At 47.0% G+C, this 18,087-nt stretch overlaps 2 protein-coding genes across 2 annotated transcripts in view; one reads left to right on the top strand and one right to left on the bottom strand.

Annotated features, from left to right (window-relative positions):
- LOC311338262 (uncharacterized protein) overlaps positions 1 to 18,087 on the top strand; it is a gene marked incomplete at both ends in the record, with an annotated part of 195,904 nt that overhangs the window by 114,535 nt on the left and 63,282 nt on the right.
- LOC311339014 (putative selection and upkeep of intraepithelial T-cells protein 1 homolog) lies at positions 14,515 to 17,141 on the bottom strand (the record flags this gene model as incomplete). The annotated part of the gene is given in 7 exon segments (XM_084464367.1): positions 14,515 to 14,558; positions 14,641 to 14,733; positions 15,714 to 16,001; positions 16,207 to 16,533; positions 17,023 to 17,070; positions 17,073 to 17,102; positions 17,105 to 17,141. Coding segments are annotated over 7 exon segments (867 nt in total).

Genomic DNA, 18,087 nt, shown 5'->3' with positions numbered 1-18,087 from the left:
TGAAAGGTGTCCCTCCGTGTTGGCTACCTGGATGACAGCGGTGGCCTCCTGTTTCTCCTCCGTCACCTGGACCCACGGCAAGGAGCACAGCAGCTCCTTCAGGTCCAGGAGGTGGTTCTGGGCCTTCAGCGAGATCCCGGTCCGGAGGGCTCGCGGCTCTGGCTGACAATGGGGGAGAGGGCAAATCCAACTTTATTTACAAATCGCTTTTTTAGCCAAAACGGCAACATCGAGTGAGTGACAAGGGAGACAAACAACAAGAATAAGGAATGAGTTGGGACATGGACACAAGATGGAAGCTGATGTTTACAAGCAGGAGCAGCTGGCAGTGAGACGCTGTGGATGATCACCGGCAAAGGCAGGGTGTCGGTCAGGGACTCGAACCATTCTTCATCGGTGTCATGGGGGGTTGAACCTGGGCCAGAGTCCAGGGACCCGGAGTCCATGTTCAACAAGGAACCAACTCCAGCGACAACACCTACACAACTTTGAAAGTCAAAAGTTAGGGTTTAGATCAAGTCTGCTGGAGGTCACCACAAACTAAATCATATAGGAACATATAAATAAAGGGAATGCCCTACAAAGAGATGCCCTACGCTTCCCCTGTATTTAGCAACTTACATTGTGTTAAAGAGGGATTGTAACAACACTATTTGAAAAAGTGTTGGTAAAAAGCTCTGTTTTGGTCATTTCATCTCAGCCCTCATGTCCCCACCACTTTTCAACACAAAGTGAGGCCCTTGCTGCTGTTGCCAACCCATTCACCAGAGTGATGGCTCAGCTTCTCCTGAAACCGCGAGAAGAGGGTCCTCTCTGTGGAGTCCCACATGGGAAGGTGGTGCCCAGAGGGAAGGCCCCACGGAGAGACCTGTAGATGGTCAATGCTGCCTCGGTGAAGCCATGGGCGATGGAGGCCAGGAGAGCTGGGACTTTCAGAGCCAGCAGGTCCTTCACACGAGAGAAAGAGAACATTAAATGACTCCACAGCCTTATGTAATAGTAGTACTCACTACATTACTACCTGTGTCATTTAATCCAAGTAAACCAAGCATAAGAAAGCAAGAAGATTGGGATTTCAAAGGTTGTTATGAACTGAAATGTGAGTGTACCACTGTTGTTTTTTCAGAAGCACCAGTGCGCAGTCCCTAACCTGTTGGCTGTTTCCTATCTTATCTTTGGCCTCCTATTTTATCTTAACTTGGGAAATCCTAACTGTTCTGTCAATCAGATTATCACTTCTCCGCAACTTCTACGTTGACCTCGAGGGCTACACCTCCACTGGAAAGAAAGGATCCCAAAGGCATTCTCCACAACCAGCCGAGCCTGGGACAGATGGTAGTTGAACACCCGGTGCTCTCTTGGCAGGTTGCGACCAGGGAATGGCCTCATGAGGTTTTTCCGGAGTGGAAAGGCCTCATCAGCCACAAAGACATGTGGCTGTGGTCCTCGGTGGTCAGCTCCTGGTAGGTCCTGGCAGGTCAGCAGGCAGTTGGAGGGTGTCAGACTAAAGCGCTGCACCAAAAGCAGAGTTGGCCAGAATCCCACCATCGCTGGTTTTTCCGTAGCCCCCGACATCAATCACCCGGAAACAATATTCCACATCTACAACTGCCAAGAGAGCAAGAGAGAAAGTTCCCTTATAGTTGTAGAACTGGGATCCAGAGTGAGCATGATGACCACATGCTTGTCATCTAATGCTCCACAACAAAGAGAGAAAGTCCACCGCTCCTCAAACCTCCCTGCAATGGACCTCCACCCAACTGTTGTGGGCACAGCCATGAACTCCTCCACCAGACAGTAGTAAGTAAGGGAATGCGTAAAAACGAAGACGGAGACTGTTGGTGAAAACAGGGATTTTATCAAAAATTGTTCAAACAAAACCTGCCTCTGGAACTCTATATACAAATACAATGCACTAACTACAATAACAATACAACAACTACAATAACAATAGCTGGGCAGGGAGCCCCAGGTGGTGCTGCTGGACCCGGATGGGCTGCCACATTAAGACCCTGGTGTCTGTCTGCTGTCAGTGGGACATCATCTGGGGTGGTCTCCAGAGTGTGTTGGAGATGCCTCTCTCCACTGTCCAACGCAAACCCATTCGCCACCGAATGGGTTTGCAGGGCTGGCTGAATCGACGGCTGCCATGTCACTAAGATGCTTTTGGAAAAGGCCAAGAATAAGTGCATACAATACTTAACAACCTTATTTTGACAAAAGTTTGACAAATTATTTCAACAGGCAAAACTGTTCTACAAAACATTTTAAATAAATAGAAATCATAGCTTACATTCGTTTTCTGCTTACTACTAAAAATATTGGTGGTCAGGGGGTGCCTCCTCCAGGGCAGACCCCTCTGCAGACAACTGGTCCCGCCAGAGAGCACCACTGGCTGCCTCCAAACCATTCCCCCCCTCGTCCTCCTCCACATCCTCCTCTTCTGGGGCCACGATGTCATCGGCCCAAGGCAGATGTTGTGGAGGATGGCACATGCTGTTATGACCTGAAATGGTAAATAAAATAAAATAAAATAAAATATATATATCTCCTGAGAAAATAATTGATTTACTCTTCTTTAGTATTCTAAAAAAATCCTGTTGAGTGATTACTTACGTGAGGTACGAAGGTGTGGTGCACTTCCAGCGCTTGCAGGAAGATGGCCCGGAACCTGGTCTTCATCATCCCAAAAGCACGCTCTATGATGGAGCGTGACCTGGAATGATGCCAGTTGAAGCACTGGGCTCCCACACCTCGTACCGGTCATCTGTAGGGAGTGATGAGGGGAAGTGGGGTTTGGAGGCACGGGTACCCGCCATCTGCAAGGATAAAGTGCCCTGGAGGAGGGTAGAGTGACCTCGTATATAGTGGGCTTTGCTGGAGGACTCTAGAGTCGTGGACTGACCCAGGCCAGCCCACGTACGTATCAATGAAGCGGCCCTGATGGTCACAAACGGCCTGCAGAATGATGGACGAGAACAGTTTCCTGTTCCTGTAGCAGTGACCATCAGGGCCGCTTGGTGGCTTGATACGGACATGGCAGCCGTTGATTGCTCCAGCTGCTTTCAAGAAAGTGCGGTGCCTTGCCAGCCCTGCAAACCCACAGGTCACTATCTCCAGGTCTTCTGGGGTCTTCGGGAGGTGGATGACCTTAAGATAGGATAAGATCAACTTTATTAATCCCACACAGAGGAAATTCACTTGTTACAGCAACTCAAGAGTCAAAGGTAGAGGAAATGAGTGATTGAGTGATAAAATAAATGAAAATATACTTTGTGGTGAATGGCCACCACCTCCTCAGTGACCCTGTGGACGATGCGGTGGACAGTGGATCGAGGCATGCCGAACACTCTGGAGACCACCCTGTATGATGCCTCACTAGCCAGCCAGAACAGGAACACCAGGGTCTCAATGGTGGCACCCCATCCATGTCTCCGCTCCTGGTGGAGAAGGTCCAGCAGTACCGCCAGCTGAAAATCTGGCTTGGTGTCCTGGGGCCTCAATACAGAACAAATCCTAACTGCTCCTCCTAACTTAAGTTAGGGACGAAGATAGGAAAAATCCCAAAAGCCCTGTCTCTCTTGATGAGTAGACTCCTCATCTGGGAGCAGCCTGGCCGTGGCGAGAGCCACCAGGTGCAGCAGGTGGTGTTGGAGGAGCAGGGAGGAGAATGCACCTGCTTCACCTCCTTACCTCAGAACACACCTCGGGCCCAGGGTCTGCTCCAGTCTGTCCAGCACATGCTGAGATACCTAGAAAAGACATTTACATTTGGTATAGGATAGACAACCATTCAAAGTTATTTCTAACTTACAAAACAATGGTACAGCCCAACAGGTGATGGAAACAAAAAATAAAGTACAGCATTTTGGCCGGCATCATATGGTATCTACACATTTTCCAAGTACAAATTTAATGACTTTCAAGACCTTTTCAAGACCTCTAAAAGGAAAATTTAATATCAATACCGCTGCAAAAAAATCGAGACTATACACTATATACTCCGTTCATTATGAGTTTTATTCAGTTTGAGTAACGAATAGTAACGACAGCCACCTTACCAAAAACAAAACTTATGGTATAACAATGACATAAACAAACAAAATATACAAAAATACTTAAATATAGTGCAAACACTTGAAAACATTAATTGAAGGCAAAAAAGTCTGATTAATCGCTCAGGCTTTGGCTGTGCTTTTTATTGAATGTGACGCAATTCCGCACTTTTCTTTTCAATGTCATTATCTATGACAAGCATCTCCTCCTTCTTCTCCTTTGCTCGTCTCCGCAGAGCGTTGGATTTGGCAATCAGGGTTGCCATTTTGGTCCCGGCCGTATTTTCCGCTTGCTCTGCTAAGGTGTCTGCTTCCTTTCGGAGACTCTCGCAGACGTCTTCTGTACATTTTCTTTTGTTCTTGAGTTCACCAAGGCATTTTTCTGCTCTCCTTCTTTTAAGCGTTTGCTCATCCTTTTCATTCGTTTTTCTTTCCTCTTCCAGGTAAGCCCTGTATCTTGTGCGTGCAGTTGCACAGTAGTTGAGCAACTCTTTTGTAAGAGGCACTCTGGTCACTGTGCCATACACTTTCACATGGTCACAGACAAGTCTCTGTGCAATGATGGTGTCCTCAGAGATGTTACATGTCTCCACGACGGCCATAACACATGTGCTCATTCGGAGCCTTGTAAATCATTTATTGTTTCATTGTTGTAGCCGGTTAATTTATGTAATAAATGAACAATGCGATCGGGATTTTTGACGGGGGAGCGATCAGGATTGTTATTGTTGTTGGATGTGTGGCGTGTGTGTAAGCAGGCAAAAGCGTGTGTCACACGGTGAACCCGTGAGAGTTATGGTGAACCCAGCTCTGCTTCAACTTTATATTTAAAAAAAAAACATTCACACTCCGCGTACCACTAGAGAACGCTCCACCGTTTGAGAACCACTGTTCTAGCGTATCGGTTTGACCAACCGGACATTGTAGGTTGTAAAATGAAACGTAAAACTGAACAAATATACAAGATACAAAAATAGTAATGAAACAAAATACACCCGCTCATTAATTCTCCCCCCGATTAAATTTAATGCCGCCCACCCAATAATTCCAGACTTTTTAAGACATTTAAGGCCTTGAATATGGAAACTTAAATTCAATGACTTTTAATACTTTTCAAGATCCGCGGCAACCCTGATACATACATTTTGTTTTGATATTTTAAATAGATAGAACAGATATGAAAGGTGTCCCTCCGTGTTGGCTACCTGGATGACAGCGGTGGCCTCCTGTTTCTCCTCCGTCACCTGGACCCACGGCAAGGAGCACAGCAGCTCCTTCAGGTCCAGGAGGTGGTTCTGGGCCTTCAGTGAGATCCCGGTCCGGAGGGCTCGCGGCTCTGGCTGACAATGGGGGAGAGGGCAAATCCAACTTTATTTACAAATCGCTTTTTTAGCCAAAACGGCAACATCGAGTGAGTGACAAGGGAGACAAACAACAAGAATAAGGAATGAGTTGGGACATGGACACAAGATGGAAGCTGATGTTTACAAGCAGGAGCAGCTGGCAGTGAGACGCTGTGGATGATCACCGGCAAAGGCAGGGTGTCGGTCAGGGACTCGAACCATTCTTCATCGGTGTCATGGGGGGTTGAACCTGGGCCAGAGTCCAGGGACCCGGAGTCCATGTTCAACAAGGAACCAACTCCAGCGACAACACCTACACAACCGTGAAAGTCAAAAGTTAGGGTTTAGATCAGGTCTGCTGGAGGTCACCACAAACTAAATCATATAGGAGCATATAAATAAAGGGAATGCCCTACAAAGAGATGCCCTACGCTTCCCCTGTATTTAGCAACTTACATTGTGTTAAAGAGGGATTGTTTTTTAACAACACTATTTGAAAAAGTGTTGGTAAAAAGCTCTGTTTTGGTCATTTCATCTCAGCCCTCATGTCCCCACCACTTTTCAACACAAAGTGAGGCCCTTGCTGCTGTTGCCAACCCATTCACCAGAGTGATGGCTCAGCTTCTCCTGAAACCGCGAGAAGAGGGTCCTCTCTGTGGAGTCCCACATGGGAAGGTGGTGCCCAGAGGGAAGGCCCCACGGAGAGACCTGTGGATGGTCAATGCTGCCTCGGTGAAGCCATGGGCGATGGAGGCCAGGAGAGCTGGGACTTTCAGAGCCAGCAGGTCCTTCACACGAGAGAAAGAGAACATTAAATGACTCCACAGCCTTATGTAATAGTAGTACTCACTACATTACTACCTGTGTCATTTAATCCAAGTAAACCAAGCATAAGAAAGCAAGAAGATTGGGATTTCAAAGGTTGTTATGAACTGAAATGTGAGTGTACCACTGTTGTTTTTTCAGAAGCACCACTTGTCCCTCAAAATAAGTTCCTATTACAGAAGCAGTCCCTAACCTGTTGGCTGTTTCCTATCTTATCTTTGGCCTCCTATTTTATCTTAACTTAGGAAATCCTAACTGTTCTGTCAATCAGATTATCACTTCTCCGCAACTTCTACGTTGACCTCGAGGGCTACACCTCCACTGGAAAGAAAGGATCCCAAAGGCATTCTCCACAACCAGCCGAGCCTGGGACAGACGGTAGTTGAACACCCGGCGCTCTCTTGGCAGGTTGCGACCAGGGAATGGCCTCATGAGGTTTTTCCGGAGTGGAAAGGCCTCATCAGCCACAAAGACATGTGGCTGTGGTCCTCGGTGGTCAGCTCCTGGTAGGTCCTGGCAGGTCAGCAGGCAGTTGGAGGGTGCCAGACTGAAGCGCTGCACCAAAAGCAGAGTTGGCCAGAATCCCACCATCGCTGGTTTTTCCGTAGCCCGCGACATCAATCACCCGGAAACAATATTCCACATCTACAACTGCCAAGAGAACAAGAGAGAAAGTTCCCTTATAGTTGTAGAACTGGGATCCAGAGTGAGCATGATGACCACATGCTTGCCATCCAATGCTCCACAACAAAGAGAGAAATTCCACCGCTCCTCAAACCTCCCTGCAATGGACCTCCACCCATCTGTTGTGGGCACAGCCATGAACTCCTCCACCAGACAGTAGTAAGTAAGGGAATGCGTAAAAACGAAGACGGAGACTGTTGGTGAAAACAGGGATTTTATCAAAAATTGTTCAAACAAAACCTGCCTCTGGAACTCTATACAAATACAATGCACTAACTACAATAATAATACAACAACTACAATAACAATACAACAACTACAATAACAATAGCTGGGCAGGGAGCCCCAGGTGGTGCGTCTGGACCCGGATGGGCTGCCACATTAAGACCCTGGTGTCTGTCTGCTGTCAGTGGGACATCATCTGGGGTGGTCTCCAGAGTGTGTTGGAGATGCCTCTCTCCACTGTCCAACGCAAACCCATTCGCCACCGAATGGGTTTGCAGGGCTGGCTGAATCGACGGCTGCCATGTCACTAAGATGCTTTTGGAAAAGGGCAAGAATAAGTGCATACAAAATACTACTTAACAACCTTATTTTGACAAAAGTTTGACAAATTATTTCAACAGGCAAAACTGTTCTACAAAACATTTTAAATAAATAGAAATCATAGCTTACATTCTTTTACTGCTTACTACTAAAAATATTGGTGGTCAGGGGGTGCCTCCTCCAGGGCAGACCCCTCTGCAGACAACTGGTCCCGCCAGGGAGCACCACTGGCTGCCTCCAAACCATTCCCCCCCTCGTCCTCCTCCACATCCTCCTCTTCTGGGGCCACGATGTCATCGGCCCAAGGCAGATGTTGTGGAGGACGGCACATGCTGTTATGACCTGAAATGGTAAATAAAATAAAATAAAATAAAATATATATATCTCCTGAGAAAATAATTGATTTACTCTTCTTCAGTATTCTAAAAAAATCCTGTTGAGTGATTACTTACGTGAGGTACGAAGGTGTGGTGCACTTCCAGCGCTTGCAGGAAGATGGCCCGGAACCTGGTCTTCATCATCCCAAAAGCACGCTCTATGATGGAGCGTGACCTGGAATGATGCCAGTTGAAGCACTGGGCTCCCACACCTCGTACCGGTCATCTGTAGGGAGTGATGAGGGGAAGTGGGGTTTGGAGGCACGGGTACCCGCCATCTGCAAGGATAAAGTGCCCTGGAGGAGGGTAGAGTGACCTCGTATACAGTGGGCTGTGCTGGAGGACTCTAGAGTCGTGGACTGACCCAGGCCAGCCCACGTATGTATCAATGAAGCGGCCCTGATGGTCACAAACGGCCTGCAGAATGATGGAAGAGAACAGTTTCCTGTTCCTGTAGCAGTGACCATCAGGGCCGCTTGGTGGCTTGATACGGACATGGCAGCCGTCGATTGCTCCAGCTGCTTTCAAGAAAGTGCGGTGCCTTGCCAGCCCTGCAAACCCACGGGTCACTACCTCCAGGTCTTCGGGAGGTGGATGACCTTAAGATAGGATAAGATCAACTTTATTAATCCCACACAGAGGAAATTCACTTGTTACAGCAACTCAAGAGTCAAAGGTAGAGGAAATGAGTGATTGAGTGATAAAATAAATGAAAATATACTTTGTGGTGAATGGCCACCACCTCCTCAGTGACCCTGTGGACGATGCGGTGGACAGTGGATCGAGGCATCCCCAACACTCTGGAGGAGACCACCCTGTATGATGCCCCACTAGCCAGCCAGAACAGAAACACCGGGGTCTCAATGGTGGCACCCCATCCATGTCTCCGCTCCTGGTGGAGAAGGTCCAGCAGTACCGCCAGCTGAAAATCTGGCTTGGTGTCCTGGGGGCCTCAATACATACAATACAAATCCTAACTGCTCCTCCTAACTTAAGTTAGGGACGAAGATAGGAAAAATCCCAAAAGACCTGTCTCTCTTGATGAGTAGACTCCTCATCTGGGAGCAGCCTGGCCGTGGCGAGAGCCACCAGGTGCAGCAGGTGGTGTTGGAGGAGCAGGGAGGAGAATGCACCTGCTTCACCTCCTTACCTCAGAACACACCTCGGGCCTGCTCCAGTCTGTCCAGCACATGCTGAGATACCTAGAAAAGACATTTACATTTGGTTTAGGATAGACAACCATTCAAAGTTCTTTCTAACTTACAAAACAATGGTACAGCCCAACAGGTGATGGAAACAAAAAATAAAGTACAGCATTTTGGCCGGCATCATACATACATTTTGTTTTGATATTTTAAATAGATAGAACAGATATGAAAGGTGTCCCTCCGTGTTGGCTACCTGGATGACAGCGGTGGCCTCCTGTTTCTCCTCCGTCACCTGGACCTACGGCAAGGAGCACAGCAGCTCCTTCAGGTCCAGGAGGTGGTTCTGGGCCTTCAGCGAGATCCCGGTCCGGAGGGCTCGCGGCTCTGGCTGACAATGGGGGAGAGGGCAAATCCAACTTTATTTACAAATCGCTTTTTTAGCCAAAACGGCAACATCGAGTGAGTGACAAGGGAGACAAACAACAAGAATAAGGAATGAGTTGGGACATGGACACAAGATGGAAGCTGATGTTTACAAGCAGGAGCAGCTGGCAGTGAGACGCTGTGGATGATCACCGGCAAAGGCAGGGTGTCGGTCAGGGACTCGAACCATTCTTCATCGGTGTCATGGGGGATTGAACCTGGGCCAGAGTCCAGGGACCCGGAGTCCATGTTCAACAAGGAACCAACTCCAGCGACAACACCTACACAACCGTGAAAGTCAAAAGTTAGGGTTTAGATCAGGTCTGCTGGAGGTCACCACAAACTAAATCGTATAGGAACATATAAATAAAGGCTAAAGAGATGTCCTATGCTTCTCCTTCCCCTGTATTTAGCAACTTACATTGTGTTAAAGAGGGATTGTTTTTTAACAACACTATTTGAAAAAGTGTTGGTAAAAAGCTCTGTTTTGGTCATTTCATCTCAGCCCTCATGTCCCCACCACTTTTCAACACAAAGTGAGGCCCTTGCTGCTGTTGCCAACCCATTCACCAGAGTGATGGCTCAGCTTCTCCTGAAACCGCGAGAAGAGGGTCCTCTCTGTGGAGTCCCACATGGGAAGGTGGTGCCCAGAGGGAAGGCCCCACGGAGAGACCTGTGGATGGTCAATGCTGCCTCGGTGAAGCCATGGGCGATGGAGGCCAGGAGAGCTGGGACTTTCAGAGCCAGCAGGTCCTTCACACGAGAGAAAGAGAACATTAAATGACTCCACAGCCTTATGTAATAGTAGTACTCACTACATTACTACCTGTGTCATTTAATCCAAGTAAACCAAGCATAAGAAAGCAAGAAGATTGGGATTTCAAAGGTTGTTATGAACTGAAATGTGAGTGTACCACTGTTGTTTTTTCAGAAGCACCACTTGTCCCTCAAAATAAGTTCCTATTACAGAAGCAGTCCCTAACCTGTTGGCTGTTTCCTATCTTATCTTTGGCCTCCTATTTTATCTTAACTTAGGAAATCCTAACTGTTCTGTCAATCAGATTATCACTTCTCCGCAACTTCTACGTTGACCTCGAGGGCTACACCTCCACTGGAAAGAAAGGATCCCAAAGGCATTCTCCACAACCAGCCGAGCCTGGGACAGATGGTAGTTGAACACCCGGCGCTCTCTTGGCAGGTTGCGACCAGGGAATGGCCTCATGAGGTTTTTCCGGAGTGGAAAGGCCTCATCAGCCACAAAGACGTGTGGCTGTGGTCCTCGGTGGTCAGCTCCTGGTAGGTCCTGGCAGGTCAGCAGGCAGTTGGAGGGTGCCAGACTGAAGCGCTGCACCAAAAGCAGAGTTTGCCAGAATCCCACCATCGCTGGTTTTTCCGTAGCCCCCGACATCAATCACCCGGAAACAATATTCCACATCTACAACTGCCAAGAGAACAAGAGAGAAAGTTCCCTTATAGTTGTAGAACTGGGATCCAGAGTGAGCATGATGACCACATGCTTGTCATCCAATGCTCCACAACAAAGAGAGAAAGTCCACCGCTCCTCAAACCTCCCTGCAATGGACCTCCACCCATCTGTTGTGGGCACAGCCATGAACTCCTCCACCAGACAGTAGTAAGTAAGGGAATGTGTAAAAACGAAGACGGAGACTGTTGGTGAAAACAGGGATTTTATCAAAAATTGTTCAAACAAAACCTGCCTCTGGAACTCTATATACAAATACAATGCACTAACTACAATAACAATACAACAACTACAATAACAATAGCTGGGCAGGGAGCCCCAGGTGGTGCGTCTGGACCCGGATGGGCTGCCACATTAAGACCCTGGTGTCTGTCTGCTGTCAGTGGGACATCATCTGGGGTGGTCTCCAGAGTGTGTTGGAGATGCCTCTCTCCACTGTCCAACGCAAACCCATTCGCCACCGAATGGGTTTGCAGGGCTGGCTGAATCGACGGCTGCCATGTCACTAAGATGCTTTTGGAAAAGGGCAAGAATAAGTGCATACAAAATACTACTTAACAACCTTATTTTGACAAAGGTTTAACTAATTATTTCAAAAGGCAAAACTGTTCTACAAAACATTTTAAATAAATAGAAATCATAGCTTACATTCTTTTACTGCTTCCTACTAAAAATCTTGGTGGTCAGGGGGTGCCTCCTCCAGGGCAGACCCCTCTGCAGACAACTGGTCCCGCCAGGGAGCGCCACTGGCTGCCTCCAAACCATTCCCCCCCTCGTCCTCCTCCACATCCTCCTCTTCTGGGGCCACGATGTCATCGGCCCAAGGCAGATGTTGTGGAGGATGGCACATGCTGTTATGACCTGAAATGGTAAATAAAATAAAATAAAATAAAATAATATATATATATATCTCCTGAGAAAATAATTGATTTACTCTTCTTCAGTATTCTAAAAAAAATCCTGTTGAGTGATTACTTACGTGAGGTACGAAGGTGTGGTGCACTTCCAGCGCTTGCAGGAAGATGGCCCGGAACCTGGTCTTCATCATCCCAAAAGCACCCTCTATGATGGAGCGTGACCTGGAATGATGCCAGTTGAAGCACTGGGCTCCCACACCTCGTACCGGTCATCTGTAGGGAGTGATGAGGGGAAGTGGGGTTTGGAGGCACAGGTACCCGCCATCTGCAAGGATAAAGTGCCCTGGAGGAGGGTAGAGTGACCTCGTATATAGTGGGCTGTGCTGGAGGACTCTAGAGTCGTGGACTGACCCAGGCCAGCCCACGTACGTATCAATGAAGCGGCCCTGATGGTCACAAACGGCCTGCAGAATGATGGAAGAGAACAGTTTCCTGTTCCTGTAGCAGTGACCATCAGGGCCGCTTGGTGGCTCGATACGGACATGGCAGCCGTTGATTGCTCCAGCTGCTTTCAAGAAAGTGCGGTGCCTTGCCAGCCCTGCAAACCCACAGGTCACTATCTCCAGGTCTTCTGGGGTCTTCGGGAGGTGGATGACCTTAAGATAGGATAAGATCAACTTTATTAATCCCACACAGAGGAAATTCACTTGTTACAGCAACTCAAGAGTCAAAGGTAGAGGAAATGAGTGATTGAGTGATAAAATAAATGAAAATATACTTTGTGGTGAATGGCCACCACCTCCTCAGTGACCCTGTGGACGATGCGGTGGACAGTGGATCGAGGCATGCCGAACACTCTGGAGACCACCCTGTATGATGCCTCACTAGCCAGCCAGAACAGGAACACCAGGGTCTCAATGGTGGCACCCCATCCATGTCTCCGCTCCTGGTGGAGAAGGTCCAGCAGTACCGCCAGCTGAAAATCTGGCTTGGTGTCCTGGGGCCTCAATACAGAACAAATCCTAACTGCTCCTCCTAACTTAAGTTAGGGACGAAGATAGGAAAAATCCCAAAAGCCCTGTCTCTCTTGATGAGTAGACTCCTCATCTGGGAGCAGCCTGGCCGTGGCGAGAGCCACCAGGTGCAGCAGGTGGTGTTGGAGGAGCAGGGAGGAGAATGCACCTGCTTCACCTCCTTACCTCAGAACACACCTCGGGCCCAGGGTCTGCTCCAGTCTGTCCAGCACATGCTGAGATACCTAGAAAAGACATTTACATTTGGTATAGGATAGACAACCATTCAAAGTTATTTCTAACTTACAAAACAATGGTACAGCCCAACAGGTGATGGAAACAAAAAATAAAGTACAGCATTTTGGCCGGCATCATATGGTATCTACACATTTTCCAAGTACAAATTTAATGACTTTCAAGACCTTTTCAAGACCTCTAAAAGGAAAATTTAATATCAATACCGCTGCAAAAAAATCGAGACTATACACTATATACTCCGTTCATTATGAGTTTTATTCAGTTTGAGTAACGAATAGTAACGACAGCCACCTTACCAAAAACAAAACTTATGGTATAACAATGACATAAACAAACAAAATATACAAAAATACTTAAATATAGTGCAAACACTTGAAAACATTAATTGAAGGCAAAAAAGTCTGATTAATCGCTCAGGCTTTGGCTGTGCTTTTTATTGAATGTGACGCAATTCCGCACTTTTCTTTTCAATGTCATTATCTATGACAAGCATCTCCTCCTTCTTCTCCTTTGCTCGTCTCCGCAGAGCGTTGGATTTGGCAATCAGGGTTGCCATTTTGGTCCCGGCCGTATTTTCCGCTTGCTCTGCTAAGGTGTCTGCTTCCTTTCGGAGACTCTCGCAGACGTCTTCTGTACATTTTCTTTTGTTCTTGAGTTCACCAAGGCATTTTTCTGCTCTCCTTCTTTTAAGCGTTTGCTCATCCTTTTCATTCGTTTTTCTTTCCTCTTCCAGGTAAGCCCTGTATCTTGTGCGTGCAGTTGCACAGTAGTTGAGCAACTCTTTTGTAAGAGGCACTCTGGTCACTGTGCCATACACTTTCACATGGTCACAGACAAGTCTCTGTGCAATGATGGTGTCCTCAGAGATGTTACATGTCTCCACGACGGCCATAACACATGTGCTCATTCGGAGCCTTGTAAATCATTTATTGTTTCATTGTTGTAGCCAGTTAATTTATGTAATAAATGAACAATGCGATCGGGATTTTTGACGGGGGAGCGATCAGGATTGTTATTGTTGTTGGATGTGTGGCGTGTGTGTAAGCAGGCAAAAGCGTGTGTCACACGGTGAACCCGTGAGAGTTACGGTTTTTTTTTATTCAACTTTATATTTAAAAAAAAAACATTCACACTCCGCGTACCACTAGAGAACGCTCCACCGTTTGAGAACCACTGTTCTAGCGTATCGGTTTGACCAACCGGACATTGTAGGTTGTAAAATGAAACGTAAAACTGAACAAATATACAAGATACAAAAATAGAAATGAAACAAAATACACCCGCTCATTAATTCTCCCCCCGATTAAATTTAATGCCGCCCACCCAATAATTCCAGACTTTTTAAGACATTTAAGGCCTTGAATATGGAAACTTAAATTCAATGACTTTTAATACTTTTCAAGATCCGCGGCAAACCTGATAAGGGGAAAGTAAAAAAAAAAAACATTTTTATCACACTGTTTGTGATAGCTGTTTCTGCCTGAGGGATTTCAATGCTGAGGTCAGTTCTTCGCTGCTGTCAGCCGGTTCAGTTTCTTTCTGTGGTCTGGACAGAACAGTGAGACGGTCAGCATGTCGTTGGAACACTTCATATCATGATGAACATCCTAGAGATACAGCGTACTCACCCATCACCACCCAGACCACCAGGGGACAGATGACCACCAGGACAGCCAGGACAGCCAACCCCCAACGGTAAAATGGATGAGGGAACTGGTCCTCTGCAAAGCAGGCACATTAACATGCTCTTTATAACATCACGTCTCTGTCACATCGATCACATAACCTCCGTATATAAATACCATCTGCCTTCAACATCACACGTGACCTCCATCACATCTGTTTGTAACATCTGACCTCTGTCTTACAACATAGTTGTCTATTATATCACATCTCTGTATTAACATCACATCCTTCTATAAAATCACATTCTGTCTTACATCACAGCTGTCTATAACATCACATCCTACTATAACATAACGTCTCTGAACACCACAGAAATCATCCTGGACTTCAGGAAACACAGATCCATCTCCCCTCTACAGACACGGCGACTGCGTGGGGAGGGTCCACACCAGTGAGTGACCAATATATCGGCCGATATTTGCGTTTTTTACATGTATCGTATCAGCCGTTTGGCCCGCCTATATCAGATACACCAATGTGATTGGTTCATGTTCTGGGCCAGGGGAATCGGGGAGTGAGTATATTGCTCGTTCCCAGAGTGACTCGCTGAGCAAATTCAAATTGTGCTCTCGTGAGAACTCCAGGGTAATATCGGCTCCAAATATCCGCTCGGTGTCGGCGTATTGGTCATCGGCTACGGGAATCACCAGAGACAGAACTCCTCACTTCATCACCTGTTAGACCTGCTGCCCTCTGACAGGCGCTGCAGGTCCATCAGAACCACAACAAACACACTTAGCTTCTTTCCACGAGCCATCACTGCACTAAACACAAACTGGCACAGACAGACAGACACAGTGCAATAATTGTAAAAAAAAACCAAACATATCATACATACAAATCATTTCTTTTTTATGCGTACATAAAACTACTGCCTTGTACTTTTTACTATTTTTATGTTCTGTTTGTACAAATGAAAGGATTCTGATTGTGATAACATCTGTCTAACCTCCCTCTGCCAGGCCCATGTGTAAAAGCCTCAGTGACACCTCATCCATGACGTAACAGGACGTACCATGAAGGGTTATCTCCGTCTCCCTGGTCTGGTTGAAGCGTTCCTGGTGAACTCTACAGGTGTAGCGGTGTCCCTGTCTCCTCTCCACCACCACGGTGCTGCTGATGGTGTAGAGGTGTGTGAAGGGGTCCTGGGTGGTGGTCATGGTGCCAGCAGGCAGGCGGAGGCCTTCATTGGTCCACCAGGAGAGCTGTGGGCGGGGGTACCAGCCCACGGACTCACACCTCAGCACCAGACCACCGCTGCTGTCGGGGCGTTTCTCCAGGGAGATGTTGAGGGACATGACACCTGGGGGTTGGGTCAGGTTGTGGTCAGTACTTTATGAACTAAAGATTCTTATTTAGTTATTTTTTAAATTCCTTAACATTAGTATTCACTGTGAGTGAATATGTGCATAAACAAATATTATTACATTTATTCAATATCTCAAAGAAATTGCAGAGCGTGTAAACGCCTCAACGGTAGAATATGTAACATTTCTGCACACACTCACCTACGAGCAGCTGGATGATGTACAGCTGGAAGGGCAACACAAAGGTGTAGTTCGCTTCATCGGCCAGTGTGACGTTGATCAGTCTGAGGGAGATGATTCCTCTCTGAAGGTCTCTGGCTGACAGCCTCGCTCGCCCTCTGTAGGCCGGACTCAGTAGTTTAAAATTGTCCAGGGGATGTTTCTCCTTGTAATAAACAAAGTCATCTGTTTGGTACATTTTGTCCGTGTAGCATTTGACTGGCGTCTCAGTCAGGTCTGTGGACAGCTCCGTGTTGAACGACAGAGTGGCGTCCTCCCCGACCAGCGCCGTCGTAGTGAGACGTTGACCTGTTAGAGAGAAACTGAATCATGATGTCACTCAGACCTGGGTTTGTCGCTCCCTAACTCTCTGGTGTAGTCTCTGGGCTCCTCTATCAGAGTGACATCTGACATGATGGTGGAACTCCACCTCAAATCTGACCAACTCAGTATAGGCTCTTCTATGCAGATGAAAGGAACCAAAGCACCGTGTTTGGGCCCAGCATCAAAACTTAGTGTTGACTTGGAACATTGGGGCTCAGCAAGAAAGTTGACTCCTAGTCTGGTAACATGTCCTCTCCTCTGAGTCTAGTAACATGTCCTCTACAGTCCACTGAGTCTAGTAACATGTCCTCTACAGTCCACTGAGTCTAGTAACATGTCCTCTACAGTCCACTGAGTCTAGTAACATGTCCTCTACAGTCCACTGAGTCTAGTAACATGTCCTCTACTCTCCTCAGAGTCTGTAGTGGTGAAACAGCGCCAGTATCAACAAAGGTGTAATAAGGGATGTGTTACCATGGAGTAGAGGGGAGAACATCAACAGGAGAAGGAGGACTTCCATGAGCATCCAGAAGAGCCTCTGTAGCAGGGGGCCAGACTGGAGACAAAACACATGAACACAAACTGAGCCTCATCCTGTAGCATTCATGACATGCGTCTACATCGACAGGCCTTTGTAGTGTGTATTTACAGTACATTTGTCATAAGAAGTGAAACAATATATCGCCGTCGGTACAGTAAAGACGTTCATTCCAAGTGCAAGTACTATCAATCGCCAGGCTGACCCCATTCCCCGTATACAGCAGTGATAGCTAGCTACTGCAGATGCTACACAACTAAGTACATGCTACACAACATGCATACACAACATAATTAAGTACATGCTACACAATTAAGTACAGTGAATGATGTGACATATTTTAATTGTAATATTCCCTAGTGATACATTTTCACTGTAATACTCTCACATAGCCACATCCAGCAGCACCGAGCATAGTTTAGAGGTAATTTCCCCTCACAATCGCCAGAGGGCAGCACTGAACACATTTGACAAATTAAGCAGTAATACTCTCACATAACCTCAGAGGGCAGTACTGAGCACATTTAACAAAGTTACAAACATTTACACTAGGGGCAGCAACGGGCACACAGAGGAAGTGAGAAAACCATAGAAGAAGTCTACTCTCACCTGTTTATAAAAAGCAGGAGCTAAACCAAGGGGGCAGAATCTCTTGGGCGGCGTATCGATTAGATGTAAAGCTTAGAGACGCTCCACGCGTGTTATATACGATCCCTCTCCTTTTGTTTCATAGACAATAGACCAATAACCTTAACCAAATAAAGTGAGTTAAAAGCGATCCTGTCTCGGCGGCCTTTCCTGGACTAAAATATCATAACAATGAATACAACCTGCATTAAGTGCGTTCATCAAGTGCCAGGACGTACAACAAACAATAGTGCAACAGACAAATAAGGGACTGAATAGCTATGTAGAGTCTAGGTGAACTCTGAACAGGTGGGTTTTGAGTCATTTGTGGAAGCTGGTGAGCGACTCTGTGGTCCTGACATCAGCAGGGAGCT

This window comes from Micromesistius poutassou, assembly GCF_964030765.1.
Source record: "Micromesistius poutassou genome assembly, chromosome: 2".
In the NCBI taxonomy this organism is placed as follows: Eukaryota; Metazoa; Chordata; class Actinopteri; order Gadiformes; family Gadidae; genus Micromesistius; species Micromesistius poutassou.
This window is presented reverse-complemented; position numbering and strand designations above follow the sequence as displayed.